At 44.0% G+C, this 26,148-nt stretch overlaps 4 protein-coding genes across 8 annotated transcripts; 3 read left to right on the top strand and 1 right to left on the bottom strand.

The window, feature by feature from the left end:
• Positions 1–368: 368 nt before the first annotated feature.
• Positions 369–8,686, top strand: trim25 (tripartite motif containing 25). Of its 4 annotated transcripts, none has more exons than XM_040186273.2 (12): positions 369–838; positions 1,175–1,799; positions 2,233–2,328; positions 2,488–2,721; positions 3,613–3,781; positions 3,936–3,992; positions 4,159–4,341; positions 4,516–4,536; positions 4,920–4,979; positions 5,950–6,087; positions 6,201–6,260; positions 6,345–8,686. In XM_040186273.2, exons 2-12 carry the CDS (start codon positions 1,194–1,196, stop codon positions 6,875–6,877), a joined length of 2,157 nt encoding a protein of 718 aa, XP_040042207.2. In that variant the 5' UTR covers positions 369–838; positions 1,175–1,193; the 3' UTR covers positions 6,878–8,686. The 4 variants fall into 4 exon arrangements, with proteins under 4 accessions (XP_040042207.2, XP_040042206.2, XP_040042210.2 ...); XM_040186272.2 differs by having other exon boundaries at positions 3,613–3,787; XM_040186276.2 differs by lacking the exon at positions 4,516–4,536.
• A 933-nt stretch (positions 8,687–9,619) lies between these two features.
• LOC120825106 (E3 ubiquitin/ISG15 ligase TRIM25) lies at positions 9,620–13,865 on the top strand. 2 transcript variants are annotated; one of them, XM_040186504.2, is made up of 9 exons: positions 9,620–9,714; positions 9,869–10,504; positions 11,025–11,120; positions 11,266–11,499; positions 11,626–11,794; positions 11,891–11,917; positions 12,038–12,094; positions 12,452–12,639; positions 13,303–13,865. In XM_040186504.2, exons 2-9 carry the CDS (start codon positions 9,899–9,901, stop codon positions 13,372–13,374), a joined length of 1,449 nt encoding a protein of 482 aa, XP_040042438.2. In that variant the 5' UTR covers positions 9,620–9,714; positions 9,869–9,898; the 3' UTR covers positions 13,375–13,865. The 2 variants fall into 2 exon arrangements, with proteins under 2 accessions (XP_040042438.2, XP_077965055.1); XM_078108929.1 differs by having other exon boundaries at positions 9,645–9,714; positions 12,452–12,559.
• dgke (diacylglycerol kinase, epsilon) lies at positions 13,691–21,633 on the bottom strand. The gene is made up of 11 exons (XM_040186503.2): positions 20,416–21,633; positions 19,785–19,941; positions 19,581–19,700; positions 19,345–19,488; positions 19,094–19,251; positions 18,861–18,909; positions 18,650–18,763; positions 18,414–18,485; positions 17,685–17,812; positions 17,484–17,595; positions 13,691–16,838 (listed from the first exon to the last, which is right to left on the bottom strand). The coding sequence occupies exons 1-11, from the start codon at positions 20,868–20,870 to the stop codon at positions 16,617–16,619; spliced, it is 1,731 nt and encodes a 576-aa protein (XP_040042437.2). The 5' UTR covers positions 20,871–21,633; the 3' UTR covers positions 13,691–16,616.
• An 875-nt stretch (positions 21,634–22,508) lies between these two features.
• Positions 22,509–25,493, top strand: c9h17orf67 (chromosome 9 C17orf67 homolog). The gene is made up of 3 exons (XM_040186505.2): positions 22,509–22,661; positions 23,651–23,751; positions 24,171–25,493. The coding sequence occupies exons 1-3, from the start codon at positions 22,604–22,606 to the stop codon at positions 24,285–24,287; spliced, it is 276 nt and encodes a 91-aa protein (XP_040042439.1). The 5' UTR covers positions 22,509–22,603; the 3' UTR covers positions 24,288–25,493.
• Positions 25,494–26,148: the final 655 nt, after the last annotated feature.

Genomic DNA, 26,148 nt, shown 5'->3' with positions numbered 1-26,148 from the left:
ATGGTGTCTTTGAGACTGTGGTGCCGGCTCTGTTTAGGTCATTGACCAGGTCCTGCCGTGTAGTTCTGGGCTGATCCTTCACCTTCCTGATGATCATTGATGATCTTCATAAAAGATGTCACCTCGTGACATCTTGCATGGAGCCCCAGACCGAGGGAGATTGACTGTCATCTTGAACTTCTTCCATTTTCTAATAATTGCGCCAACAGTTGTTGCCTTCTCACCAAGCTGCTGGCCGATCGTGCCTGTTATATTATGGTGCTTTGTGCTGAAACAGAGTCTAAACTGATGGACAATGTTGAGCCTCACGTCGAATTTATAATGTGAAGATGTTTCCATTTGCATTTCCTCCGCACAAATGGGCTAGTATAGAATTTTGTGGTGGACCATTGTTAAAAAAACATGATACCTTTTTATTAATGGTTGGCTACTTTGTTGCTTTTCTATTTATTTATTTTTTTGACTAGAGAATTGTAACAGAGTCCTGTAAAGTATATTACATTTTTAAAAGTTGTTGAAACATCTGTCGTTTTTGTCCATTGAGTTATTTTCTAAATCCAAATATCCTGACCTGATTGTATTACCATTTGATCTGTTTTTCTGTCATTTCAAACAGCTACGTCATGTTTGAGGCACATGCTCACTCGTCACTGCACAAAGCGGCACCGCGCATGCGCGAGTTGACGTGGCTCTCGGGTCACGTCCAAAGAGTAGCAGAGGACTATAGAAAGAATATCCGCGCCAGGAAGTAGAGTAAAATCTCCGTTTATATACTAACATATCTGTACAGGTGTAAGTTAAGACTAGATCGTCCGAGCAATTCACCCGAGGATTTAAGGTACGGTAAGATGTATATGTGTTCATACTTGACTAATAACTAACGCCATATTATTATTTCCGAGCGCCTTCTCCGTGTTTTTATGTCATTCCTGGTCAACGAAAAAGTGAATGCGGAAGTCGGCGTCGCGCTGAAACGTCGTCTTAAGAACTGCTGCTTAACACCGTCAAATCTAACGTTACCACACAGTTATTTTGCGAACATGACAAACTGGAGAAAACGTCGATACTAAGAATTGTTCCCTTTCGTATCGCGTAGCTCTTTACTTTCGTTTTCCTGGAGCTCCAGAGTTAAGTTTCGTTTCTCCCCCCTGCCCCTCCCCTTCTCCCTCCGCAGCCTCACCTGACTCTTCCTCATGGCCGAAATGGACGCGGGTCCCTTTTCCCTGATGAGCCTGGAGGACGAGCTGACCTGCAGCATCTGTCTGAGTCCCTTCGAGTGTCCCGTGACCATCCCCTGCGGACACAACTTCTGCCAGGACTGCCTGCTCGCCACCTGGAAGGACTCCTACAGCTGCCCTCAGTGTCGCACCCTCTTCCCCAGCAGACCGGACCTGAAGAAGAACACGGTCCTCAGCACCGTGGTGGAGACCTTCAACCTGAGGACCAGCAAGAGCGCGACCGGCCCGCCGGCGAAGGAGAAGGAGGAATGCGGGGTCGGGGAGCAGGAGGCCATACGCTGCGATACGTGCATGCAGGCGGAGGCGACGCACACCTGCCTCACCTGCATGGCGTCTTTCTGCGAGGAGCACCTGCGTCCTCACCGGGACAACCCAACGTTTAGGCTCCACCAGCTGAGTCAGCCCATCGGAGACCTGTCGGAGCGGATCTGCCCGGACCACCACAAGCTGATGGAGCTCTTCTGCAGCCAACACGGCCGCCCCATCTGCAGCCTCTGCCTGCAGCAGGTGCACAAAGGCTGCTCCTTCACGTCCCCCGAGGAGCAGAGGAACATCATAGAGGTGTGCTCCGTATGTGCGTGTGTTTGTGCCAGATCTGTCCGTTTAAAATCAATCTTATTTAATTGTATCGATCTATGGACCAGACTAGTCAGATCAGTGGATTTTTTAGGAGGTAAGTCCACCCCCACAGGATTCATTGTTGTGAGTAGTTGCAAAAGACTACTTTTCTTATAGAAAATATTTACTGTCAAGTATAGTTTTTTCTTGTAGTCCTGTGTGGGTTTTCAAAAGCAATTTACGGGCTTATTGGTTATAGAAATTCTCTTATTATGTGAGATTTGACCAGAGAGGAGACGTGCTTAGTATTGTGGGCATGATTGCTTTGTGCCTTTTAAACTGAAGTTAGCATTTGACCCCAAAAATGTGCAAAATTAACCCTGATTGTTTGTATCCATCTGTGATAATTGAATGACTCATCTTTCTCTGTTTCTAGTCCGACCTGAGGAACAAAATGGATTTGCTTGATGGGAAGATCACAAAGAATGAAAATGTCATACTTCAAATAGAGGTCATGCAGAACAAGCTAAAGGTAACTCAAAATGTAACATGTACAGGTAATTCACACAAATAGTACCCATAGTTTTTAATTATTTAAATTATTATTATTTTAGATTAATTAATGAGAGTTTTTAAATGTGTGTTTACCTGACTTTACCTATTTTTGGATCTTCTCACCATTGTCCACAAGGACTCCGCGACCAACAGGAAGACGGCTTTGGCAGCTGAGTATCGGCATATGCGGGACATGTTGTCACGAGATGAGCACGAGGCTGTGAATTCGGTGGACCGCGAGCTGGAGGGCGGTCAGACCAAACTCAAGGGTCTCGCAAAGAAGTTCTCCGAGAACTTAGTGAGCATGAGCAAAGCCAAGGAAGAGATCCACAGTCTGCTGAGTCAGTGCCACACTCAGTCCTTCCTACAGGTGAGACCACGCGCATTATCAACGCGGACGCTGACGTTCAAAATTTGAAAAGTGACAAAAATGCCCAAATTTGAATGAAACGTTTTTGTTTTTGTTTTTTTTAAAGCTGTGGTATGCGGCACTTATCCGTAGTTCGTGTTTTAAGTAGTGCTGTCAGTTAAACGCGTTATTAACGGCATTAACACAAACCCATTTTAACGGCGTCAATTATTTTCTCGCGAGATTAACTTTATTTATTTTTTTATTTATGTTGTGACACAGCTACTTGATCCTGTTTGAGAGACAGTCCTACAAATGTCACTCACCAAAACATGTAGAAAAGAAAACAAATCCAGCACCCCTCATCTTGTAGTACTCCCACCAGCACGACAGCATACCAACATATGATCGTCTATTAAATTCATTTTCATCAACATGTAAATCGTTTTTTTCCAAGTACATACAAAACCCTAACCCTTTACCTGAGATGTGCACTTTCTGATTTTATTTTGTATATAAATAAATAAATAAATCAAATAAAAAAACAGTTGCATAAAGAAAGCCAATGCACTTTTCCATGTTGATAAGAGCAATAAAATGAAAAAAAATTCTGGAAAAAGATAAATGAAGGGACATTTAGAATAGATACAAATTTAATTGTGATTCATTTTGAGTTAACTATGACAAAAATGTGATTAATCGTGATTAAATATTTAAATTGCTTGATGGAACAATTTTAAGTACCGCTCTGGAAAGTAATACCCACATAAACAATACTAATATCAGCAAAAGTGTACGATATATTGGGGGCCCCTACATTCAAACTAAAGTACCTTATATTGCGTCCACAACAGAAAATCTCACCTTAATTTGTCCTATCAAGAAAACATCTATGTGTCGCTCTATTCTCAGGCTTCATTTACCCTGCCCCAAGCTGCGACCTTTGAACCTTTCACCCCGCGAATCAACATAGACTCCAAGAAAGTGACAGCAACACAGGCCTTTACTGCTCTCCTGAAGGAGCACCTGACCGAGATCCTCAAACAGCCTGTTGAGGCCAGACCGCTGATGCTCAAACCAGGTGAAGGTGGGCGTACATTTTCAGTGAGAGATCCTCCTACTGTTCCCACATTGTAATGTTCTTGAGGGAGAGACCCCAGTAGCTCCACCTCTGTAGTATCGTAACTTACTCAGTGTGAATCGCTATGTGAATCCAGTCTGCTTATCATTCGCAGATGAAAAAGCAGTTCCTGGCTCAGCACCTGCAAGTTCTGGATCTCAGCCAGAATCTGGTATATTCATATTATAAAATATCTGCCTATTTGTATGATAAACATTCACGCCCGTTCCTGCACAACTTTATGGGGTCCCAGAAAAAAAATTACATTTATAAAGTTTTGATAAAATGCCTTCAAGCATCTGACAAAATGTGTCCTTGTTTCACCTCAACTGTTTCAGAAGTAACCAAGCACCCGAAGCAGAAAAGACCGCCGAGGTCCCACAGTCCAGGTCGTCCACCCATCCAGCCATTTTTCCAGCCAGTTCGTATGCCTTACATGGAGCCACATAGAGGCTGGATTCCACCTCAGCATCCACCAGGCCCTTATATGGATCCCCATTTTATGGCACGACAAAGGACAAGTAAGATATGATTATACGATCACACACTAGATAAGCTGACAGCGACACACAACACACCAATCTGCACTGTGGTTGTACAACTTACATTACATTCATTCATCCGTGGGGACATTTTACCATTCAAGATGCATTGAAAACGTACAGTGAAGCCATTCATGTCCCATTTTGTTGCAGATATTGACAGTGGCATTCATGGTGAGTTGACTTATAGTGGAATCAGAAATGAAAGTACAACTTAACATAACTAATCTTACATTATTCCTCAAATTGATTCGTCGTTGTGTGGTGGTTGGTTTGGTTGTAAGTTGTAAGTCGCTTTGGATAAAAGCCTCAGCTAAATGACCTGTAATGTAATATAATGGTTGGCGTAACCTTTTATTCATTCCAAACAAATCATTAAAAGACTAATAAAATGCACATGTGACACATTCTCGGGAGCTTATAAGGAAGTTTTGCCTGTTAACAGCTCATCTGGTATGTTCACCTGTTCAACTAAAAATGCGTTCCGACATAAGTCAAATAAAAGTGATTTTATTCCACGTTAGTGTTCATCAATAACTTCACTTCTTCCCCCTCAGATCCACAATGGATGGGTCCAGGTCCCCAAACCAAACCAGCCACAAAGAAGAAACCTCAAAGTAAGTAAATGTATTCATTATAATACTAATTGGTAACAATTAGTTATTTACCCCATCCACCCCCAATTGGTAATTGGGGGTGGATGGGGTAAATATCTTAAGCAGTAGGCAGAGCACAACAATTTGATAAAGAAAAGCTTACGAGCTGAAAGTCCTCAGGTGGGCCGGAAACAGCAGTAAGCAAATCCATTGAGGCGAGTCACGAGAAAATAAACTGGCAACGCAACAGGGAGACCTTAGAGACTGAATACACATAGACGGCAGGGTGAGGAGACACGTGTGGAACGAATCAGGGCAGGAAAGACAATCACACGGCGGGAAAAACCAAAGGCAGCCAGTAAAACCAGAGAGGAGTCATAAGGCGATATCAGAAAATCAAACATGAAATACTAAACGTGACAAACAAACGTGCATTGCTGTGCACTTTTAAACTTTTTAACAATTAACACTCCTACACCTGTTTGTATGTGAAGGCCGCTTAATGTACTATTCAAATAAATGTTTTTGTAATACATTGAAATGCAATGCAAAATTGCAATGAGTTGCACATTTTATTCAAAAAGAGGTCTAATATTGAAATGAGGTTATTATCTGCACTCAGATGCACTTATAATGAATTCAATGATCAGATTAGAACTGAAAGAAGTGGATGGAGTGTCTCTTCTATTACTCCCAATGTTACCTTCATGACTTTTACACGTTTTTAGGTGTTAATTCAATTTAATGGTCACTTTGGACAATAGTTTTGGTGCTATTGAACTCTATTGCAATATACTGTGACATATTTCTAATATTCTGTTCACCCTTTTTATATCGATGAGGGAAGAGTGTTTTTGTAATGTGTTATTGCCTCCACTCTGTCATTGTTTGTAAAAGAGTTTTAATGAACGTATGTTGGTTGCACTTAACTGATTCTCAAAATGATCATTGCAGCTACATGACAATGGTACTATATGTTTCATCTTTTCAGAACAAAAGCCTCCCAAACCCACAGAACCCAATATGGGGAAAGGGAATCAAAACGCTTCAATGGAGAACCTGCTGGACTTCAATGCGAAAGACATATCCAAAGACCTTACTCCTGCAGCTGAGTCCGACGAGACGCCAGGTAGACACCATCATATTCAGTACTCCACTGATTGTCTATTGCTACGGAGTCGTGATGGAGAATAATATGTATATATGTCTGGTTAGAAAATGATTTTCTGTGTTCTGTTGCAGAAACGTGTGACGTTCCCCCGAACATAACATCAGCCGAAAAGAGGAGCGAGCTCCTGAAATGTAAGTGAAGGAGCGCAGCATGTGACTTCCCGCCCCAGCGTCCCTCCCTTTTGAATGGTCTTTTTGTCCACTGCCCCCTCTCAGATAGTTCAGTGCTAACTTTGGATCCGAAGACGGCCCACAAACGCATCGTGCTGAGCGAGGGCTTCACAAAGGCCTCTGTGTCTGACGAACCCACAAACTACCCCGACTCCCCCGAGCGCTTCTCCGTCTGCTCCCAAGTGCTGGCCTCCAAGGGTTTCTCCAGAGGACGCCACTACTGGGAGGTCAAGCTGAGCAGCAACAACTTCATCGGCATCGGCTTGGCTTACAGCAGCATTGACCGCAAAGGTCCCACCAGTCGCCTGGGCCGCAACGCCCAGTCCTGGTGCGTTGAGTGGTTCAACGTCAAGCTGTCCGCTTGGTACAACAGCAGCGAGACCGTGCTGGTCAGCGGCAATCCAAAGCGCGTGGGCGTGCTGTTGGATTGCGAGGAGGGTACGGCCACGTTCTACAACGTGGCCGACAGGGCGTACCCCTTCCACTCCTTTGTCTTCCCCTTCGCGGAAGCCGTGTATCCGGCTTTCTGGCTTTTCTCCAGCGGCTCGTCGGCTTCTTTGTGCAAGCTGCAGGCATGAAGAGCAGCAGGTGTACGCCGATGGCGAATTATGATAATCCACACTATCGGTGATTAATGATGTGGGATTGTCTTTTAATTAAAATAAGGAGTGTTCATGAAGGCAGCTTTTCAAAACACAGGAAAAGCAATATACAATAATCTGCAGCAATATACTGTAGTTTACAGAATAATCCAGCCCATAAACTGCAAATTAAAGGATTAGGACATGTATTCATGTCCCAATTACTTAATTAATATTATTATTATGACCACACATAATGCATACTGTACACTAATTGTACAGTATGTTTGTGACTTGTGTGTCTCCTGTATTTTCAATGTGACTGGAAAAAGAAGTGAATAAATGATGTCACTCTCCAGCATATTTTGATGCAGCAATTTGAAGGGAAAATGATTGTTTGGATGACTGATTTGGAGCGTCACTCGTAAAGTTATGGGGCTGGTTGATGTGCCAAAAGCGCTAGAGATCAGGATATGGATCATTTCAAGTAACCCAAAAAATGTACTACGCTCGCTCATTCCAACTTTTAATACCAAACAATACTTAACCATCCATGTTAACACGAGTTAACATGGACTGCCATGCAATTGGCTAGACACAGATTTCTTTCTGTGACATGTGCTGAGTAGCAACTCCTCTGGTGATCGCGATGTGCCGTTACCAGAGTGCATGAAGCATTAAGTTGTCAAATGTAGCTTATTTACTCTGCTCTGGCTCTTGTAACATCACTGCTCATTTTAGTAGTTGCCCCGTCCGTAAATGCACCCGACGAGACAACGTATTAAAACATTGTCGAAGTATTGTTCGCATCAACTAACCCTATATCTTTACTGCCTCATCTGGCTAATGAGAAGTCATATAGACAAACTCCAGGCAGTCTTTCTCTTATTTATCTGATTGGCACATTAAACCCAAAAGCAATCAGAGCGCTCTGTTGGCTTGTCGCACAGTGGTGGAAGGGTAGTTGGAAATATATATTCACTGGGATTGTTTGTTGGGTGATTTATTCCGGCTTGTAATATGATGTTTCACCACGATGGCACTCTGCTAAAAGGTGCGAAACAACATTCTGTGCGGACATCAAGCAGTAGAGATCTGTCTGCACAACATCCGGCATATTAACCGTGATGTTGTTTGAACATCTGTTTGTTGTTCCAGTGGTTCAACTGACCTCACTGTGTTTGAGGTGTTCAGGAGACACTGGTGTCCGGGGGGACTTTACTGAACCTGGTAAAGGTTCGGGCGTGTTGACTACTGCGTTGAACTGTTGGTTAAGTTTAAATATTCCTGTGAGGTATTACAGGCAATGCACTTTGAGTACGGACCTTCATCCTCATGTTGCATGAGAATAGTTGAAGGTGCGGTACATCACTGCATGTGAAGTCTGTGCTTGTATAGTGAAATCTACTGTTTTCACACAATTAGAGAGTTGTGGTTCTGGAACAAAAATCTTTTCCCATACTTCAGTGAGTGTTGACACTGGTTTGTTCCGACCACCATGCCTAAACGGCATAACGGGCCCTTACTTTGCTTCGCTTAGTGTGGGAAATGAAGTTGAGTTCATTAAACATGTGACTTTATTACTTTTGCCCTCTACTTTAAGCTAATAATATGTGTGGTACATCATCTGCAGACCGCAGTGGCTAGCAGATCAATATGTTTGTTTGCTGGTCCTCAACTAAAATGAAGTGTATTGGTCTTTGCATCTACTATTTCTAAGGTTACCATTACTTTGGATTGTACCCGAACTGCATGCTGTAATTTGTGTTGAACCAATTATTAATAAAATATACTCTCTCTCTGTCACTGTTTGTTTTTCATTTTAAGAAGTCGTTTAAGGAGACGTCCAATATTGTTTCCCCTCATACGTCAGCATCCACATCAACCCCTTCTCTGGGTCCACAACACAAATACCAAGTCTCTGATTTTTCCCGGCACACTCAGTTTTTAATTTTCCCTCATAGTTACCACTTGGTGTCTCAAGTACTTTACCCCCTTTTCTAATCACAGCTTGTTTCACGCATAAGCCACATCTTCACCATGACATGTGTTTCCTGCAGAAGAGAGCTATCACAATGCTGTTTGAGTTGTACACACACACACATGTGTATATATATATATATATATATATATATATATATATATACACAGAAAATTCCAGAGTTAAATTGACTTTGTGAGTCTCAATTTGAACTCTAAGCTGGTATTTCTATTGTCCCAATCTTGTCAGTGTTAAATCAACACTCAACGAAGTGCCAACAAGTTAACTAAAAACCAAGAAGGGTGACACCGTACAGTTACATTTCCAGCCAATCAAAGACTTAATTCAACTTTGCTGTGTCGCAAATGAATCTGATCTTGAAACTGGATAATGACTCCAGCTCTTACGTACAATTGACTCTAAGAGTTGAATCAACTTTTTGCAGTGTGATTTCAACTCTGCACTTCAACACTTTTGCCTAACACCGAAATGTGTGTATATATATATATATATATATATATATATATATATATATATATATATATATATGTATATATATATATATATATATATGTATGTATGTATGTATGTATATATATATACATATATATATACATATGTATACGTATATGTATATATACCCGCTATACACACACAAATTGATATAGATATCATTAATTTTTTTAATAATTCATATGAATAGTTTGCTGTCAGATGTGGTTTAAGATTATAAAGTTACATCATTGGAAAGAGAGAGAGAGAGGCAGAGAGAGAATTCGCTGCGTCACACACACACACACACACACACAGGAATCCACGCCAGTGAGCAGCAGCTCACAGCACCAGCTCAAAGGTACGTGTTGGTAATTAATATAAAAGATATTAAAGAACCACATTGTCAGTTGGTGGATTGTATGTGGATGTGTGAGCTCGGGGGAAAGAAAGTTTCGATAAGGAAATAGCGGGGGAAAAGCTTGGGAGGTTAAGTTTCGTTTCTCCTCCCGCAGCCGCACCTGACTCTCACCTGACTCTTCCTCATGGCCGAAATGGACGCGGGTCCCCTTTCCCTGATGAGCCTGGAGGACGAGCTGACCTGCAGCATCTGTCTGAGTCCCTTCGAGTGTCCCGTGACCATCCCCTGCGGACACAACTTCTGCCAGGACTGCCTGCTCGCCACCTGGAAGGACTCCTACAGCTGCCCTCAGTGTCGCACCCTCTTCCCCAGCAGACCGGACCTGAAGAAGAACACGGTCCTCAGCACCGTGGTGGAGACCTTCAACCTGAGGACCAGCAAGAGCGCGACCGGCCCGCCGGCGAAGGAGGAGGAGGAATGCGGGGTCGGGAAGCAGGAGGCCATACGCTGCGATACGTGCATGCAGGCGGAGGCGACGCACACCTGCCTCACCTGCATGGCGTCTTTCTGCGAGGAGCACCTGCGTCCTCACCGGGACAACCCGACGTTTAGGCTCCACCAGCTGAGTCAGCCCATCGGAGACCTGTCGGAGCGGATCTGCCCGGACCACCACAAGCTGATGGAGCTCTTCTGCAGCCAACACGGCCGCCCCATCTGCAGCCTCTGCCTGCAGCAGGTGCACAAAGGCTGCTCCTTCACGTCCCCCGAGGAGCAGAGGAACATCATAGAGGTGTGCTCGTACTTGAATATCTTACTCTGTAGGGACCAAGCGTAATTTTTCCACGTTCAAATGGAGGACTTTCTGTCCCCGTCCTCACCAAAGGCTCACTTTGAGATGCTGGTTCGCTTTCTTGCTCAGAGTTAGAGAAGAAGATTTGTACATGTTATATACAGGAGCAAGCAGCTCTGTCCAAACAAGTTATAACCGTTTGATTAGTGAGCGTTGGAGATGTTTCTTTGGACAGAGGCAGTCTGGTGTATCAGTGTTTTCTGACTTTAGCTAAGCCAGGGTCGCTGTGGGCTCCTCCTACTCTAATAGCAACTTCACAGACATGGGACGGATACCAATGTTGCAGCAAACTAAATAAACGTATAAGTTAACTTTATAAATGAACAATAGGGAAATATATTACTACGATTTCAGGTATTTGAGACTACTGCAGAGGGCTGTTGATAGAAAAATGTTGCACCAAAACTTAAACTCAATTGTCCGTCTACTGAAGCTATATGTTCCATACGTGTCTTCGTAGCTTGGCCTGAGAGACAAGTTGGGTTTGCTGGATGGGAACATTGAGAAGACTGTGAGTGCTGTGTTTCAAATAAAAGACCAGCAGAGCAAGCTGAAGGTAATTTTCATCTTTTACATTTTCTTTACAAAAACAGCAAACAAACCATTTGTTATTCATTTACCAAAAGCAAACGGCAATTCACAGTTTGGGCCTCATGTTCATGCATTTATTCTCATGGCTGCTCTCATGTTCTCTTTTCTAGGACGCAGCAACCAAGAGGAAGGCGACATTGGCGGCTGTGCATCACCAGATGCGGGATATGTTGGACCAAGAAGAACGCCAGGCCCAGCGTGACGTGGACCTCGAGCTGGACCTTTGCCAGATCAAACTCCGCGACCACATGAAGAGGTTGACCGACAACACTGCCAAAATGACAAAAGCCAAAGAACAAATCAACGCCCTGCTGAGTCAATCCCAATCCTTGGCTTTTCTACAGGTGGGATGAAGAGGAAGAAGAGATGGAAATTGACATTGAGCCTAAAGCCAAATGAGACAGAATAGACTAGCAGAGAAGCAAGTAACTATTAAAATGTGAACTGTTCTCATGTCATTTCCCTTTCAGGCTACCTTTGACTTCAATGCCAATAAGTTTAACAACCCTTCTGTGCCTCGAATCAACCTGGACTCCAAGAAAGTGACAGCAACACAGGCCTTTACTGCTCTCCTGAAGGAGCACCTGACAGAGATCCTCAAACAGCCCGTTGAGGCCAGACTTGTCATGCTTAAACCAGGTGAATGTGCACGTAGACTTTTAGTGGGAGATGTTACAAAATGAAATGAATCCAATGAAATTACAACGAAGCTAATCCCGTCCAACTGTGTTGCAGAACTCAACCCAAGCTTTGTTGCATCTGGTGAGTTTTTGCCGTACTGGAGAACAAATGTTGATTTTCTTAACCCTGTTTAAAGTGGTGTGGGAATGCTTTGCATGTGTTTCTGAGATGTTCTATTTGTAATCCACTTACCGTTCATAGATAAAAAGGGAGTTCCTGTCTCAGCACCTGCAAGTACTGGATCTCAACCTGAATCAGGTACATTAATCTTTATGCAGGTTTTGTCTAAATATAGCACTGCCTACGGTTGTAAACATCATTTCTGCCTAACATTCACATACTTGTCTGAACAGTATTTAAGTCACAGAAAATAATAATATATAAATGTTTATATAATATGAAGGTACTTTATATGTTTGCCTGTGCACTTATTTTAATTGTATATTATTCGCTTTTCTTTTGTAAATAGAATATTCCGATTTCTTGCACTATGTACATTTTTCCAATGTACCACGCGCCATGACAAATTCCTTTTATGCCCAACATACTTGGCAGATAAATGGTCATGAGATTTTCTTCTAAAACTATCCTCTCCTTTCACTCGCTGCGTTTCAGAAGTGACCAAGCCCCCACGGCGGCCGCCCAGTCCACGCCGCCGACTCATCAAGCCCGAAATCCAGCCAGTTCCCGGACCAGTTTATTCTTACGTGGGGTTACAACCAGGTTGGAACACACCTCAGTATCTCCACGGCCAGCAACAGAGATTTTGTGTGCCCCCCCATATATGGGGGGACAACCAACGAGTAAGACATCAAAAAGCACCACACAGACACACACACAACAGAAATGTGACTCTGGGACACTGGTTGTATGACTTTTCCTCTTTCAACATATGCCATTGTATATATACACACACTTATTCTGATTTCTAAAGGCGTCATCCGTCAGTATTTACCATGAAGGTGGAGGCCTAGTAGATACGTAGATGAGTTTCTTTTTCTTGGGTGCGATAAAAGCGTGGACATTGGACTGCTGGTAGATATTGTAATAAAAAGGAACTCTTTAAATGTAGGCAAGGCAATGAAATTAAGAACAGATCCGGGTGTATAAACTAGCAATAATGATCGCGAACACAAATATAACAGTGAAGATGAAGGAACAACACTGAGATAACACGGTGGCCAAAAACACAATAGTGCAACATTGATGGACTGAGGCTGCGATGCTGGAGAAGCGGCCCGCTGGGGTAACAGTCGAATGGCCACGTGCGTGCACATCAATACCTGTTCATCCTGTGACGGCCCTTTAGAAGTTGTGTCCGCAGGGGATGGTCACGGGACACTCGAAGGGAATCTTCTACAAAACTTGATAAAATGTTTATTTGAGGAAAAAAAAACGAGAAGTTTGACTAGAATGACTTTCGCAATATGGACAGATTGAAACCCTGTTGTGTATTTTCCTTTCAGAAAAAGAAAGAAGGCTCCCCCAACGCTCAAGGAGGAAATATGCCAAGTGGATTTAACTCCAATCGATTCTGATAAAAACGATTAAGACACCATTCATCGCCAAAAAATAACTAACACTACAAAATGTCTTGAACATCCAAGACACACATACACAAAGCTAGCCTTTGTTGTTTATTTGCATTACTTCATCAGCTGCTCTGAAATAAACATCTTCGGTCAGCATCTGTTACATGATTAACACATTCCAATATAATGATGTCACTGCTTTATTCTTCTTATTGTGCTTTACGGGTGCTGTGATCTCCGACTAGGGATCGTGGGAGCAGTTTCCCCGCTCAAAATCTTCAGAAAATGTATAATATCACAAATAAAAACACAGACATGTCGCTTATTTATGAAAATATTTATGGGAATGTCTTCAAATTGAAAAGATTGCTTCATTACATTCAAGTCAATCAAAATTGTTTTATGTCACCAACAATTTCACTGAGCCTTCTTTATGAGTATTTTTGTAAAACTGCAATGATTTACATGATTGTTCCCAATAAAACGTTATTCTCTTACCTTTTATTCTTATTTTTTTTTAAGCAGAGGCCACATAAGGACCATATTGTGGTCAAAGTAAAAGGTTTTCTGTTTCTGCACATTCTTATCAGCTTTTAGGGTTCTCTAATCTCTACAGTTATTTAGCTATAAAAGAAATAAGCATATTTAAATATATATGTATATATTAACTAATAAAGTATTTAGGTACACAACACAGTGAAATTTGTCTATACAAATACAGTTCTCTATCTGCTCAAATGTAACAAATAATTAACTAACAGGATTGAATGGGAAACATTCCAAACAACCAGTAACATCACAGTCATGTTGCTCCACCCTCAACACAAAAAACAACTTAAAGGCCTTTAGCCACACTAGCAAACATCTGGAGTGTAATCAGTGACGCCAAAAGAAACACATTCGTCGGATGGTTTAAAAATGGAGAGAGCACATTGGTATTGTTACATCCTTAACACTGGCATTGTTACCTAAATCCTTTCAATCAGCGCACGTTGTCAACTCTCATCAGATCAAAGCTCGTACCACATTCGCCCTCTCGGTAGCTCCATTTCGGTCTAGAAGATCGATCGGCGAAACATTGGCCATCGGTAGTTTGATCCACCCGCAATCTGCAAAATCCCGCCCTGCACTGTGATTGGAAAGTACTAAAGTACTAGAATTAAAGTACTCATTGACCCGCAGAATGCAGGTTGGAAAAAATAACACAAGTAAAGATTTAAGATGAACCTCTCCGATGGAGAGGTTTCCATAAAGATGGATGCTTTTCTTGTCATAACCTTTATTACATTTATTATCACGTTATTGAAAGTATGCAAAAATGACTTTTTTGAAAACGGAGACCATTATTTGTTAATTCTGTGCTAGGCATGTGACCAAAACAGGGAAGCCATAAAGCCAATATCTATGAGTAACGCCTTATGCTGTTTGGTAATCAACACATGTATTCAGGTCCAACTCTTGCTGGAGTTAGAGGCCAGTACGCCATCATATGCTGTCAGAAGTACAGCAAGGATATTGTGCATTTAGGATTTAGGATGCTGGCATGCTCTCTAGCGTTTCCCTCAAACAACAGCTGCAGTTGAGAGAAATCCGGTTAGTAATTCCATCCAACAGAATCACTAAGGTTCATTTTTAGGCATCAAATGTACTAAATAGCCACACAATTCCATAAAACCACTACTGAGGTATTTCCCTCTAAAAACAGTGTGTGTAACTAGAGCAACGCTGCGAGAACCTGACAATGAACCCCAGTTACATTTAAGCGTTTAAGCCGATTCAGTGCAACACAACACACAACTCTGGTAAACATGGACGGTAAGGTCAAAGGTCAAACGGGTGTCCTAGAGCAAAAAGACGTCCGCCAAACAAATAGAGGGCGATGGCACCACAAGGCTTCCAGAAGCAGTCCTGGGCTAACAAGTGATCAGTGTCCCCCCAAGCAGCACACAGAGAAGCACGAGCAACTTACTGATGGAGTTTTAAAACTGTAGCAGTTAAGGAGGAAATCTACGACTTCAATACTGTCTTCAGTCTGCCACCTGGTGGGGGCCACTCGGTAAACCACAAATTGTGAAATGCAAGAGGATTACGTGAAGAACATAAGACGACAACACGAGGCAGCTTATTCTCAACAGCGGTCATCACTCGGCAGCGACCTCAAGTAGGCGGCATTACGGTTTGATTATACGACCTGCATCCTACGCAGCGTGCGGCATCCATCAGTAGACGTGCCAAAACAGTGCAACACAAAATATGTAAACAGGGAGAAAAGCCTGAAGAAAAAGGAAAAAAAAAAGTTTTACGACTAGGCGTAACCAAATCAGCCGAACAAGTTACTTGGCAGCACTTTCAAAATAAAGTCAGGCTGTTTCCTCTTACAGGAAAACTACTTTTCAAGACTGCATCTTGGTACAATCTAGCAGTTTGGTGAGCTGATTAAGACGCACGACATGTCCAGTGATTAACAGCCCACTGCTGTGGTAGTAGAGCCCTTGCTCCTTCAGAATAAGAGACAAAATGGCTTTCACACACATTCCTCCAACTCTCGACTTGACGAATGCAACAGACACGTAAGAAACCAAAATCCATGCGTGATTTGGACCCTGAAGGGGGAATTTAACAAGATATTCTGAGCCGATTAACATCACGCACACAAAATGATCAAGAGAATGATCATGAGCACAAGCCATTGCTTGTGCTCTTCTCTGGAATAAAAGCAATAAAGCTATGGATGCGTCTTTGTAAAAACGGTTAAACAAATGAATGCTTCATCACTTTCTGTGATAGACATGGCTTTGTGGGGGGTTTGGTAAATGGAGACTGGCTCACAGATACCCGCAGGGATACACTGGTCATTCGATTGTATACACAGCACAATAAATATAGTATTACAGTTGACTATAGATGGCTATGGCACAAGGGATCAGTGCAAATAAATGGCAAATTTCACACAAGCATTCACCTCCTCCTGAATGTCTCAACTGTGGAAGAGGGAACTGCCTGAGCTCTGGCTCACAATATATGGAAAGACCAATAAAACCAGCCAATTTCCAAACTCCCCTTCTTTACCCCAGCGAGCTCTCTGAACACAATTTTTTTTAACACTTGTTCTTATCAATGTGTTGGGAGGATAAAGTGTGTTCAAAGGTCTTTCAGCGGAGGGATTAAAATAAACCGGGCTGTAAAACAGAAAAAATATAAGACTCAAACCAGAGGACATTCGAGGGCACGATGTTCCGGGGGCCGGCTCACGCCCGAGCGGAGGCGGGCCCCGGGGGCCTGGGGGAGTCATGGGGGGTGGGGCTCTCGGCCTCAGAGGCGCTGGATTCGTCTTCGTCATCGTCCGTCTGCTCAGCGCTGTGGTACAGCATGAGGGCCTGGGTCTTATGGGTGATGGTGATGGTGCAGGGACCCTGTGCCCACGGCTCCCCGTCCACCTGCATGGGCATCTTGGAGCTCTTGAGAAGAAGCTGGAGAGGGAGAGATGACCCCGAAACTTGAATGTGATGAACTGTGTCAATGCCGCTCACCACCCGGTGACCACGGTGGCTCGTTCTATGTGTTCATTTGTTGCTGGTTTGCCATTTTGACATACGTAAGAAAGAAGCGCAACACTGGACTTCTATATTTTTATGTAAGGCTTAAATACCAAAATGTGTGATGTTTTAATCTGATAAATTCCAACAAATGCGTAATAACAAATACAAACTTTCCTTCTTCTAACCTTGACTTTGTGTTCTCCCACAACAAACCTTCACCCTTGGTTTAAATGATTGATTTCCATAACCATATACATAGAGTAACTATGTAAAATATTCCAGATGTATGCAAATGATTTCCTTGATGTGCTTCCTGTGGTTGTCATAGTGACACTCAGGCTGCAGTGTGGAAACAAGACAGGATATAAGAACATGTAGGAGCCGAGTTGGCTCGATTGATCCCATTAGTTTAAAGTCAGATCCTTAAGTGCACTGATGAAGCAAATGGCAATGAAAACTCATTTGACTCCCTCATTGATTTTCCTCACTAATTGCGATAAACAGGAAGCCTTGTGGCAGAACCGTATGTGTGCGGGTGTGTATGCATGTATGCATGCATGTGAACCATTGACCCACCCTGACAGTGTGGGCCTGTCCCAGCCGTACAGGATTGGCCAGCTTGACCTGGATCTGAGCACAGTGGAAGGAGCCAAACACACCCACCACCTCCAGCAGACCATCATCCAGCCTGCAGGGGCGGAAAACATCGCCGATATGTACATAATCTCTGATTTGTAATAATTAAGTTGTCACTGTGATGTTTGTTGCGAGTCTTACCGTGTGGGCGCACAGGGTTCATCCCCCATACCCTCCCACAGTCTGCAGCCTCCACCCCAATAGCCAATGTTACAAACTATGATCCCCTCCAGGCTGGGCAGCGCCACCCTCTCCCCATCCAACTCCAGCTGTGGCAGGAACACACACACACACACACACACACACACACACACACACACACACACACACACACACACACACACACACACACACACACACACACACACACACACACACACACACACACACACACACACACACACACACACACACAAGAGTCACCTCGATGAAGAAGTCTCATCCTTCTCCTACTCTGCCCTGGAAATATCACATAAATGATTGATAGCACAAGAGTTGCTTTACTGAGCGGAGCACGACTACCAGCTAGCCTTGTTCTCAACTAAATATTTTTAAAATAATACTACCGGCTCTTTAATGGACACATATTTATCAGATGTCCAGTCAAGAAATGTAAAACACAACTCTTATCCCCAAGCAAGCGCAGACAGAATCTGAAATGGCTTTAACTGATTTCTTTCCTCTTCTCTTTGCGTTGCAGCCAAGAAGATGTGAGGAGGCAAGGAAGAGACACAAGGAGAGAGGAGTTGAGACAACATTGCTTCTAATGAATAGTGAATTTGCTGGCTGATTCTTTCCTTCTCCTCATCAACCACACAGGTGAAAACAGAAGTAACATGAAGCGTCAACACATGCACATGGGTACTGTACCTCGATCCTCTTATCCAGATCCTTACATTCCTGCACTAAACAATCTTTGGTGCCATACAGGAAATATACAGTCTGTGGGCAAAACAAACAGAAGTCAGCATTAATGTAAAGCACTGTTTCTGACCGGGAGAAGGCCTGCGTACTCAGAGGTAAAGCCTTTTGTACGACTACGTTAATACAAACGCAGTCGACATTTGCCCATGACTTATGTGCTCAAATGAAGAGAACAGCTGGACCTTGTTGACGATGCGGCTGGAGAAGAAGGAGGGCGTTTTCTCCCGGTGCGTGTGGAAGTTGAGCGCCATCAGGGCATCGGGCCCCACGGAGAAGTAGTTGTTCATGGACAGGACCTGAGAAGGACGTGCAGTGTCTGTGTTACGTTGTGTGCGGCTCACCGAGTCACGACGCGTCCGCCCAGGGAAGACCAGAACAAGAGGTCCAACTCACCTTTGGTTTACGGAAGTAGAGACCCTTTGAAGCCACCTGCACTTTCCATCTGAAAATGTAGGACATTTTTTAAAAAGGGGACGCACATCGGATCTTCTCACTCATCTTCCAGAGTTTCTGGCCTGAGGAACATGCATTTTGTAAGAAAAACAAACAAACAGTACAATTCAAATTCAGTACTAAACTAAACTGGTCAACTGAAATCATACCAAAGCTTGCATTACTTCACCCACCTGTCCATTTTGACCACCTCTGCATCGAGGATGTTACGGAGAACCTGTTCCACGGGGATCTCCCCAGCGTACCCGGCCCCCCAGCCTAAAGTGTTGGAAAGGTCATTTCCCGTCCCCAGAGGCAGGATGGTCACCCTCGGCACGAACTGGTCCTGGCCCTGACACACCAGAACAGGAGACCGGCAGGTGTGGGCAGAGAAGAAACATCTGCCACATTGTAAAAGAAATCATTCTCACAGCTCCCATCTGACCTTCAGCTTCATAGCGTCGACGGCATCCAGCACCCAGCCCACGGTGCCGTCGCCCCCACACACCAGCACCTGGACGCTGCCGGGGGGCAGAAGGGTGCACAGCTGGAGGGCTTTGGGGGGAGTCAGCTCGGACAGGTCAAACACCTGGAAGAGGAAAGACATGTTTTAAGCGGTATTTCAGAGTCATTTAATGAAATCTCAAATTTAAGACGACGTGGGAGGAGCTGCAGCCGGACCTGCACGGGATTCAGAATGGTGCGAAACTCTCCCAGCAGAGCCTCCCCCATGTTGTTACCGCTGCGTGTGTTAGCCAACACCAGCACAGGAGTCCAGCCGCTGCCACAGGACGAAGCCAGCTGCAGAAAAACACAAGACGCCGATTAAGAAAAAATCAGAAGAGAGAGAGAAGAAACACGCGGAGCACGAGCACACCGAAGCACCTGACTGTACTCCTCGGGGGTCCTGCGGCGGAGCTTGTTGACGCGGTGGAGGTAGTGAGGAGGGATGATGAGGTTGCGAAACTCCCCCAGCTCACACTGGTCGGCCGTCAGGCCGTCCATGCAGTCGTCGTGCACTGTGGTCTGACACCACACACACCTGAAGGCGGAAGGAGGCGCACACACACACACACACACACAGACACACAGATTAGAAAAGCATAAAAAGGTACACAAAGGCATTTCCTGCTCCATGAGCCTTTGAAGGGTTGCAGGTGTGTTTCTGACATTGACCTTTGACCTGAGAAGCTTCCCGTAATTATTAGGATTAGAGGTCATTTATCTGACAATATGAGATTAAACCCAACACGTGCCCTGCTGTTATCCCAGAGAGCAGCAGCAGTCCATTAGACAAAATGAAAGACAGATTAAAATGAAATGTTGTTGCACCTCATCATGTTGTGAGATGTTTACAAAACAGCCCTGCTTCAGCGTGTCACTGTCATATTATTTTATGTGCCATCGTGTATTCGACAGATTCCTCTCAGCCCTTCTTAGGGGATAAAAGCAAACAACACACACACACACACACACACACACACACACACACACACACACACACACACACACACACCTGAAGTCGCAGAGCTTCGGCTGGGTCCCGCACTGCTGTTTGCACACCGCACAGTAGCTGGCGAGGGGCACGTTGCCGCGCACCCAGCGGTGCTCCATGGCCCCGGACGGGCCGCAAGGGGGGGCCATGATCTCCTTGCACGTCAGGCTGCGGTCGGCCCGGCGCAGGCACTGCTCGTCGGCGCACACGCCGCAGCAGTCGCAGAAAGCCCCGTGGAGGATGTGCTGGGAGCACACGCAGCAGTAGGTGGGCTTGTGGAACAGGTCCGTGTAGTGCCACCCGTGCTTGCTCTTGCGAAAGAAACCCTTCATGTGCGTTTTCCGCTTGGAGCGTTGGGCGCTGCACCACAGCGTGACGATGACCGGCACGATGACGGCCAGCGTGGTCCACAGCAGGAGCGTCCACTCCTCCCGGGAGCGACAGTCGTCGTGCGCCTCATCCCCTTCCTTGGGCATCGCTGCTGCTGGACGGTAGCGAGGATGCTAACGAGCGGAAACCAGGGAGGAGAGGAGGAGCGACGAGGAGCGCACACGGGCCGCGCGACACCTTTTCCCCGCCACACGCATGCTCGCGGACACTTAACAGCGCGCTGGCACGAATGCCAGCGTTGAGCTCAACATTGTGTATAATGAATAACGAGATACAAACAAAGAAGACGGCGATGTGACGTGGAACCAATGCGCTACTGCGCTGCCGTAGCTGTATCAAAGACGATGAAATCTCAAGATAGTTCCGTTCACACGCGGAGAAAAACAGGAATAAGTAGAACTGCGTGCGAAGCAGACCACGACCAACTAGTGGTGAAGGAAGTGTTATAATGTGTAAAAGCATTATTACAACAAATTACATAATAATCCATTATAAATACCAAAAAATAGTTTTCAATGCAGAAAATTGCCCCTGGTATATGATTCTAGATGACAATTCGATTGTATTTCAAGACAGATGATGAGACGATTGATATGAGAAGAACAACAAACATTTTTACAATTTATTTTAGACATATTCGATGTGTTTCAGGGGTGTTGGACCATTCTTTGCCGTATAATATATGCTTATCATTTGTGTATCATTAGTACGCTAATGTTTGATACTAACACATGCAAATACATTGGTAAAGGCATCGAATATTTAAAAATTGTGCTTTCTTTATTATTGGCTATGGTAACCTCCCCCGTGGCACAATGGAGACAACTACAGCGAACAAGGAAGAGAAGAAACGCCACCTCTCAATATTTATATCCTCTCTGATACTGAGCGCCCTGATGTGCAGACCGCTGCTCCGCAGCACGCATGCGCTCTGCGCTGCGTAGTGAGCTAATGACGTTTTAGATAATCACATTGAGGAAATAAAGCTTCTCTATGACCCCGGAATTAACCAAAGGAACATTTTTATTAAATGTCGTACGCCACTGGAAAAAAAAACATTCATAAATTCATAGTTGGCAGCAAAAAGCGGAAACGGAAACAATGACGTGTTGTACTTTTTCCCTTCGCGCGTTCAAGGAAGGGCTTCATTTCAAACTATATATGACAAAAAGCAATAGCATTAAACAATACACGCTGACACTTAGTGTTTAAACATGCAAGGGAATTATTAATTTAATTATATACAGCCGTTATGATCCTTGTTCAGAAAAAAAAAAGTCATTCGAACAGCAAATGACAGTACAAAGAAAATAATAACACACACTTTGCTGTAAACCTACATGACCGGGGCTCCAACACATGGTCACTAATAATAGAACGACGACGAACTAAGAATAGATAGACGTATAGATGGAGCAATGGATGCATAGATGGCGACCAGTCATCATTTAATCAAATTTAAACAGCCTCCAAAGTGCCTCTAATATACATATCAGTGTTTGCATCGCCATCTAGTGGACAACTTTCCATTTGCCTCAATATTCCTCAAACATATGTGCTTCCAATTGTTTCTGGAAAAAAACTATTTCTAGCTTCAGAACTAATATGAATCCTATTTCTATATAAAAATATAATGACAAATGATAGTTTATTTAAAATATTTCGTCAGTATAGTCGGCATGTAAGAGTCGGTGGGTGACGTGCAGGCGGAGGTGGAGGAGGAGGAGAAAAGGAGGAGAAGGAGAATTTGCCCCTTCACACCCTCTGGACTCTGGTTGGGACCTCAGAACACAGACGCCACAGGCAGCAAAGGGTGAAGATGAAGAAGCTGGTGGGGATTTCGCTCTGCCTGGTGCTGCTGGTGACCATCTACACAGGTAGGGCAGATTTACCCGAGGACAGGATGAAGCCCGTTTTTATTCAAAAAACTTTTGTGCAGCTGAATGAGTAGATCAGATTTAGTCCAGTAAAGACAAGAAATAAACAGAATGACGATGTAATTTAGAAAAGTCAGAATTTAGTGCATCTTGCTTTTGTTGCATGACCAGAATGAGATGATGGATCAAGTGGATTTCCGGTGCATCTGGCATAACTTTAGCCTGCTTTCTTTTTTCCTGCACCAAGTTAAAGTGCACAAATCTTCAAAATTCTAGATTTATGTAAAAAAAACAGTCTCTCTCTTTGCAAGATAATGTGTCAGTGTGTTGCCACGTTGCTTTGAGGGCAGCAGCAACAACAGCAGCAGCAGCAGCAGCAGCAGCTCTGGTGTTGACAGAGCGGCGTTCATTCACAGCAGCTCCCTCTGGCAGCAGAGGAGGAGAGAGCCAGCCCGCCTGCCTGCTGGGGTCACGTGCAGCACGGACCCGACTCCCTGGGGAGCGAGGACGATGAATGGGCGCTCTGTTGCCTCCCACCAAACACCCTGCCTCCAAAAACAGACGAGAGGGAGAGGGGGACAGAGAGCTCTCGCAGAGGCCAGCATGCATGCTTGTGTGCACGGGGTGTTTGGGGGGGGGGTCAGCAGCTCCCTTGGGGCTTGCATTGGGGAATAAACAGCCTCAACATGGGCCAGCTAAACGTTTCAGGTCAGCCACAGCTCACTAAGCAACAGATAGTGGTGAAAGGCTTATTCATGGGTCTGAAGACAGCTTTAAGAGGAATGCCACTCTGATTAGCCAATAACCAACCACCGAGCAAGAGAGCAGTTAGAAGAAAGGTCGAGACGTTCCCACACACACTCACACTGCAATATTAATCTCTCGTCTGAAAATGTAATGTTTTTTTTTATTAAACCTTCAGGGGAATTGGATTTTAGTAAGACACAAGAGCAAACATTGGATATGTTTTGCTGATCTTTCTCCCTCAGATGCCAACCCCATCATCAAGGAGAGCGTCGCTAAGCAGCTGCTCCGCAGCAAGAGGCAGGAACGGCCGATGAAGGCCGGCCACCCCGATGAGCCAATGAGGGTGAGCTTCATTCAGAGCAATGAACACCATGCAGGGCTTCATTTCCAAACTATCGGTCACACTGAGCTCTCTAACCTTCCTTATTATAAGCAATACATTATTAGAAATTGCAATGGAATATTTAGGGATGTAAAATGTGTTTAATATTTGGGGTTTTGTTATCAATAACAGGTCCTCATAAGAAGCATCAATAATAAACGGATGCTTAATAAAACCATGGAAACAAATCTTAAAGCATTCAGAAGTTGTTTGTAGACATGCACTTCGGATTAGACAGGTTTTAAATTGTATTCCAAACCAATGAAAACTGTTCATATCAAATATCAATTATGTCATTAAGCAGTCATTATTTGCTAACTAGTTTGGGTTCTGGACTGTTTTCATATAACCCTCCACCTTTAATCCCCGTATCCACCCAGGAGCATCTGCTTCACATGCAGGCTCTGGATCAGAGGGCCCAGGAGACCAACATGGAGAACTGGCTGAACCCCCACTGCTACCCTCGCTGTGACAGGAACTACGGATACCCCGTCTGATGAAGAACCCCCCACTTCGGCCCCCTGATGCCCGCTGTACCTGAATGCACCACCGTGCAAACACACACGGCATGACACCCACACTGCAGGGCGCAATCTTCCCAAACCGTTGGAATTTCTAGTATTTCAAAAGGAGTAGAAAAGTTATTCCTCATTCCTTCATTATCTATTGAATTACTTTTTTTATATGTTGCTAATTTCCAGCTGTTGACACTATTCCAGTTATCTGGGGTTGAATGACAACTATCTGTCTCAGCAGGAAACATCTGAAACCTGTAAAACTCGTTCGGTGGGCTCCAGTGGGCTGCTGAACTGCCAAATGGTTTGATTAAATAAAGTATTTGAATACCAACAGGCCAATCCACTGAGCAGCAGGTGGAGACACATGTGATGTATGTCGGTTTTTGAGACAAAAAGAATGAAACTCTGGGTGAGGAAATATGACCCTGAATGCATCCAATTTGGATTCATAATGGCAGACAGTGGCGAGAGCAAGCAGGCTACATATTTTAGTCATTACAGCTGACAGAAGCACAACACCTTCCGTTTTAATTGAATTGCTATATAAGATGTGGTCTCAAGGCCTTCAGTTTAAAAAACAAGATTTAGAAGCCCTGCTTAAACACAGTCAATTATGGTGTTTGGATAAAAGTGCCTGTAGATCAGGGATGTCAAACATACGGCCCGGGGGGTCCAGCTGGGCCGCCGGATGACTTTGATATAAGAATTACAGAAAGACACAAATTGCCTTTCTATAGAAGGAGCTGCTGTTCCAATTCGGCCCACTGGGGGTCAGCCGGGCGGTGATTTTCAAGGCCTCCTTGAGATGAAAGTGGTATGTAGTTTGACGCCACTGCTATGGATGATTACAATTTTGGAATAGAGGCCACATCAACGCAAAACTAAACAAATCCAGATTTCTAATCCTTTGTGGTGGTCAAGGTGACAAAATGTTTCCATGCATAAATTACAGGTGGTTTGCTTCGGCCGATATGACATTGTTTGAACTGTTCTTTACTTTTTTTTACCAACATTAAAGGAGCTCATGATCATGGCAACAATAAAAAATACTCTCCTAAATATGACCATGTGGAGATTTTCCGATATATAAAAGGTCAAGCATATAATCTTACTGTATTACAGTCGTATTGTTATCTCTTAATTGTAAGGTGAAATACAATCACGAATAAAAACATATACATGCTACTCAGTGGTTGTGTAATTAATATGATGTTAACGTTAATGTTAATAATTAGCATTATAAAATAAGAAGAGGGGTGGGTGAGATTAAGCTATAGGGCCTGATTGTATTCATTATGACGGATCAAATAAGCGCTTGTGAAGTTATGCGTTCAGTTAAAAATCAGCCAAGCGAAGGGAAAAATACCCTGCGTTACAATAGTTTCCGTATAAGATCGGGTAATGAAACGGGTTCAAGCGGCGTGAACCGTGTGTTTCGATTTGATCCTCTTGGCACGTTTCTTCTGTAGACTGGACGCAATCACTGAGACCTGATGGGAAAGAGAAGGACAAACTAGGTCCGTCCGCCTGCACCCTCGGGAGGAATAGACATAAATTATTCTACGTAAAAGTGTTTTGAAATATGTATTTTAAAAGTCCATATGTTGGGAATATAAATGCTGCGGGTTGACGTTCACATATATCGCAGCGTTGTATTTGAAACAAATAAACGGGCATAATGTAAAAGGAATACATCTCGGAGTAAAGAGGGGTTTTGAAATCGAGGCCTATAGGAATGAATTGCGTCATTTTTTATTCTCGTAATTTATTTGAGTGGCAAAAGAAAAGCTGTGCTCGCGATGTGCGGCGCGTGGGCCGATAAATGTTCTCAGCAAGTCCG

This window comes from Gasterosteus aculeatus, chromosome 9 (assembly GCF_964276395.1).
Source record: "Gasterosteus aculeatus chromosome 9, fGasAcu3.hap1.1, whole genome shotgun sequence".
In the NCBI taxonomy this organism is placed as follows: Eukaryota; Metazoa; Chordata; class Actinopteri; order Perciformes; family Gasterosteidae; genus Gasterosteus; species Gasterosteus aculeatus.
This window is presented reverse-complemented; position numbering and strand designations above follow the sequence as displayed.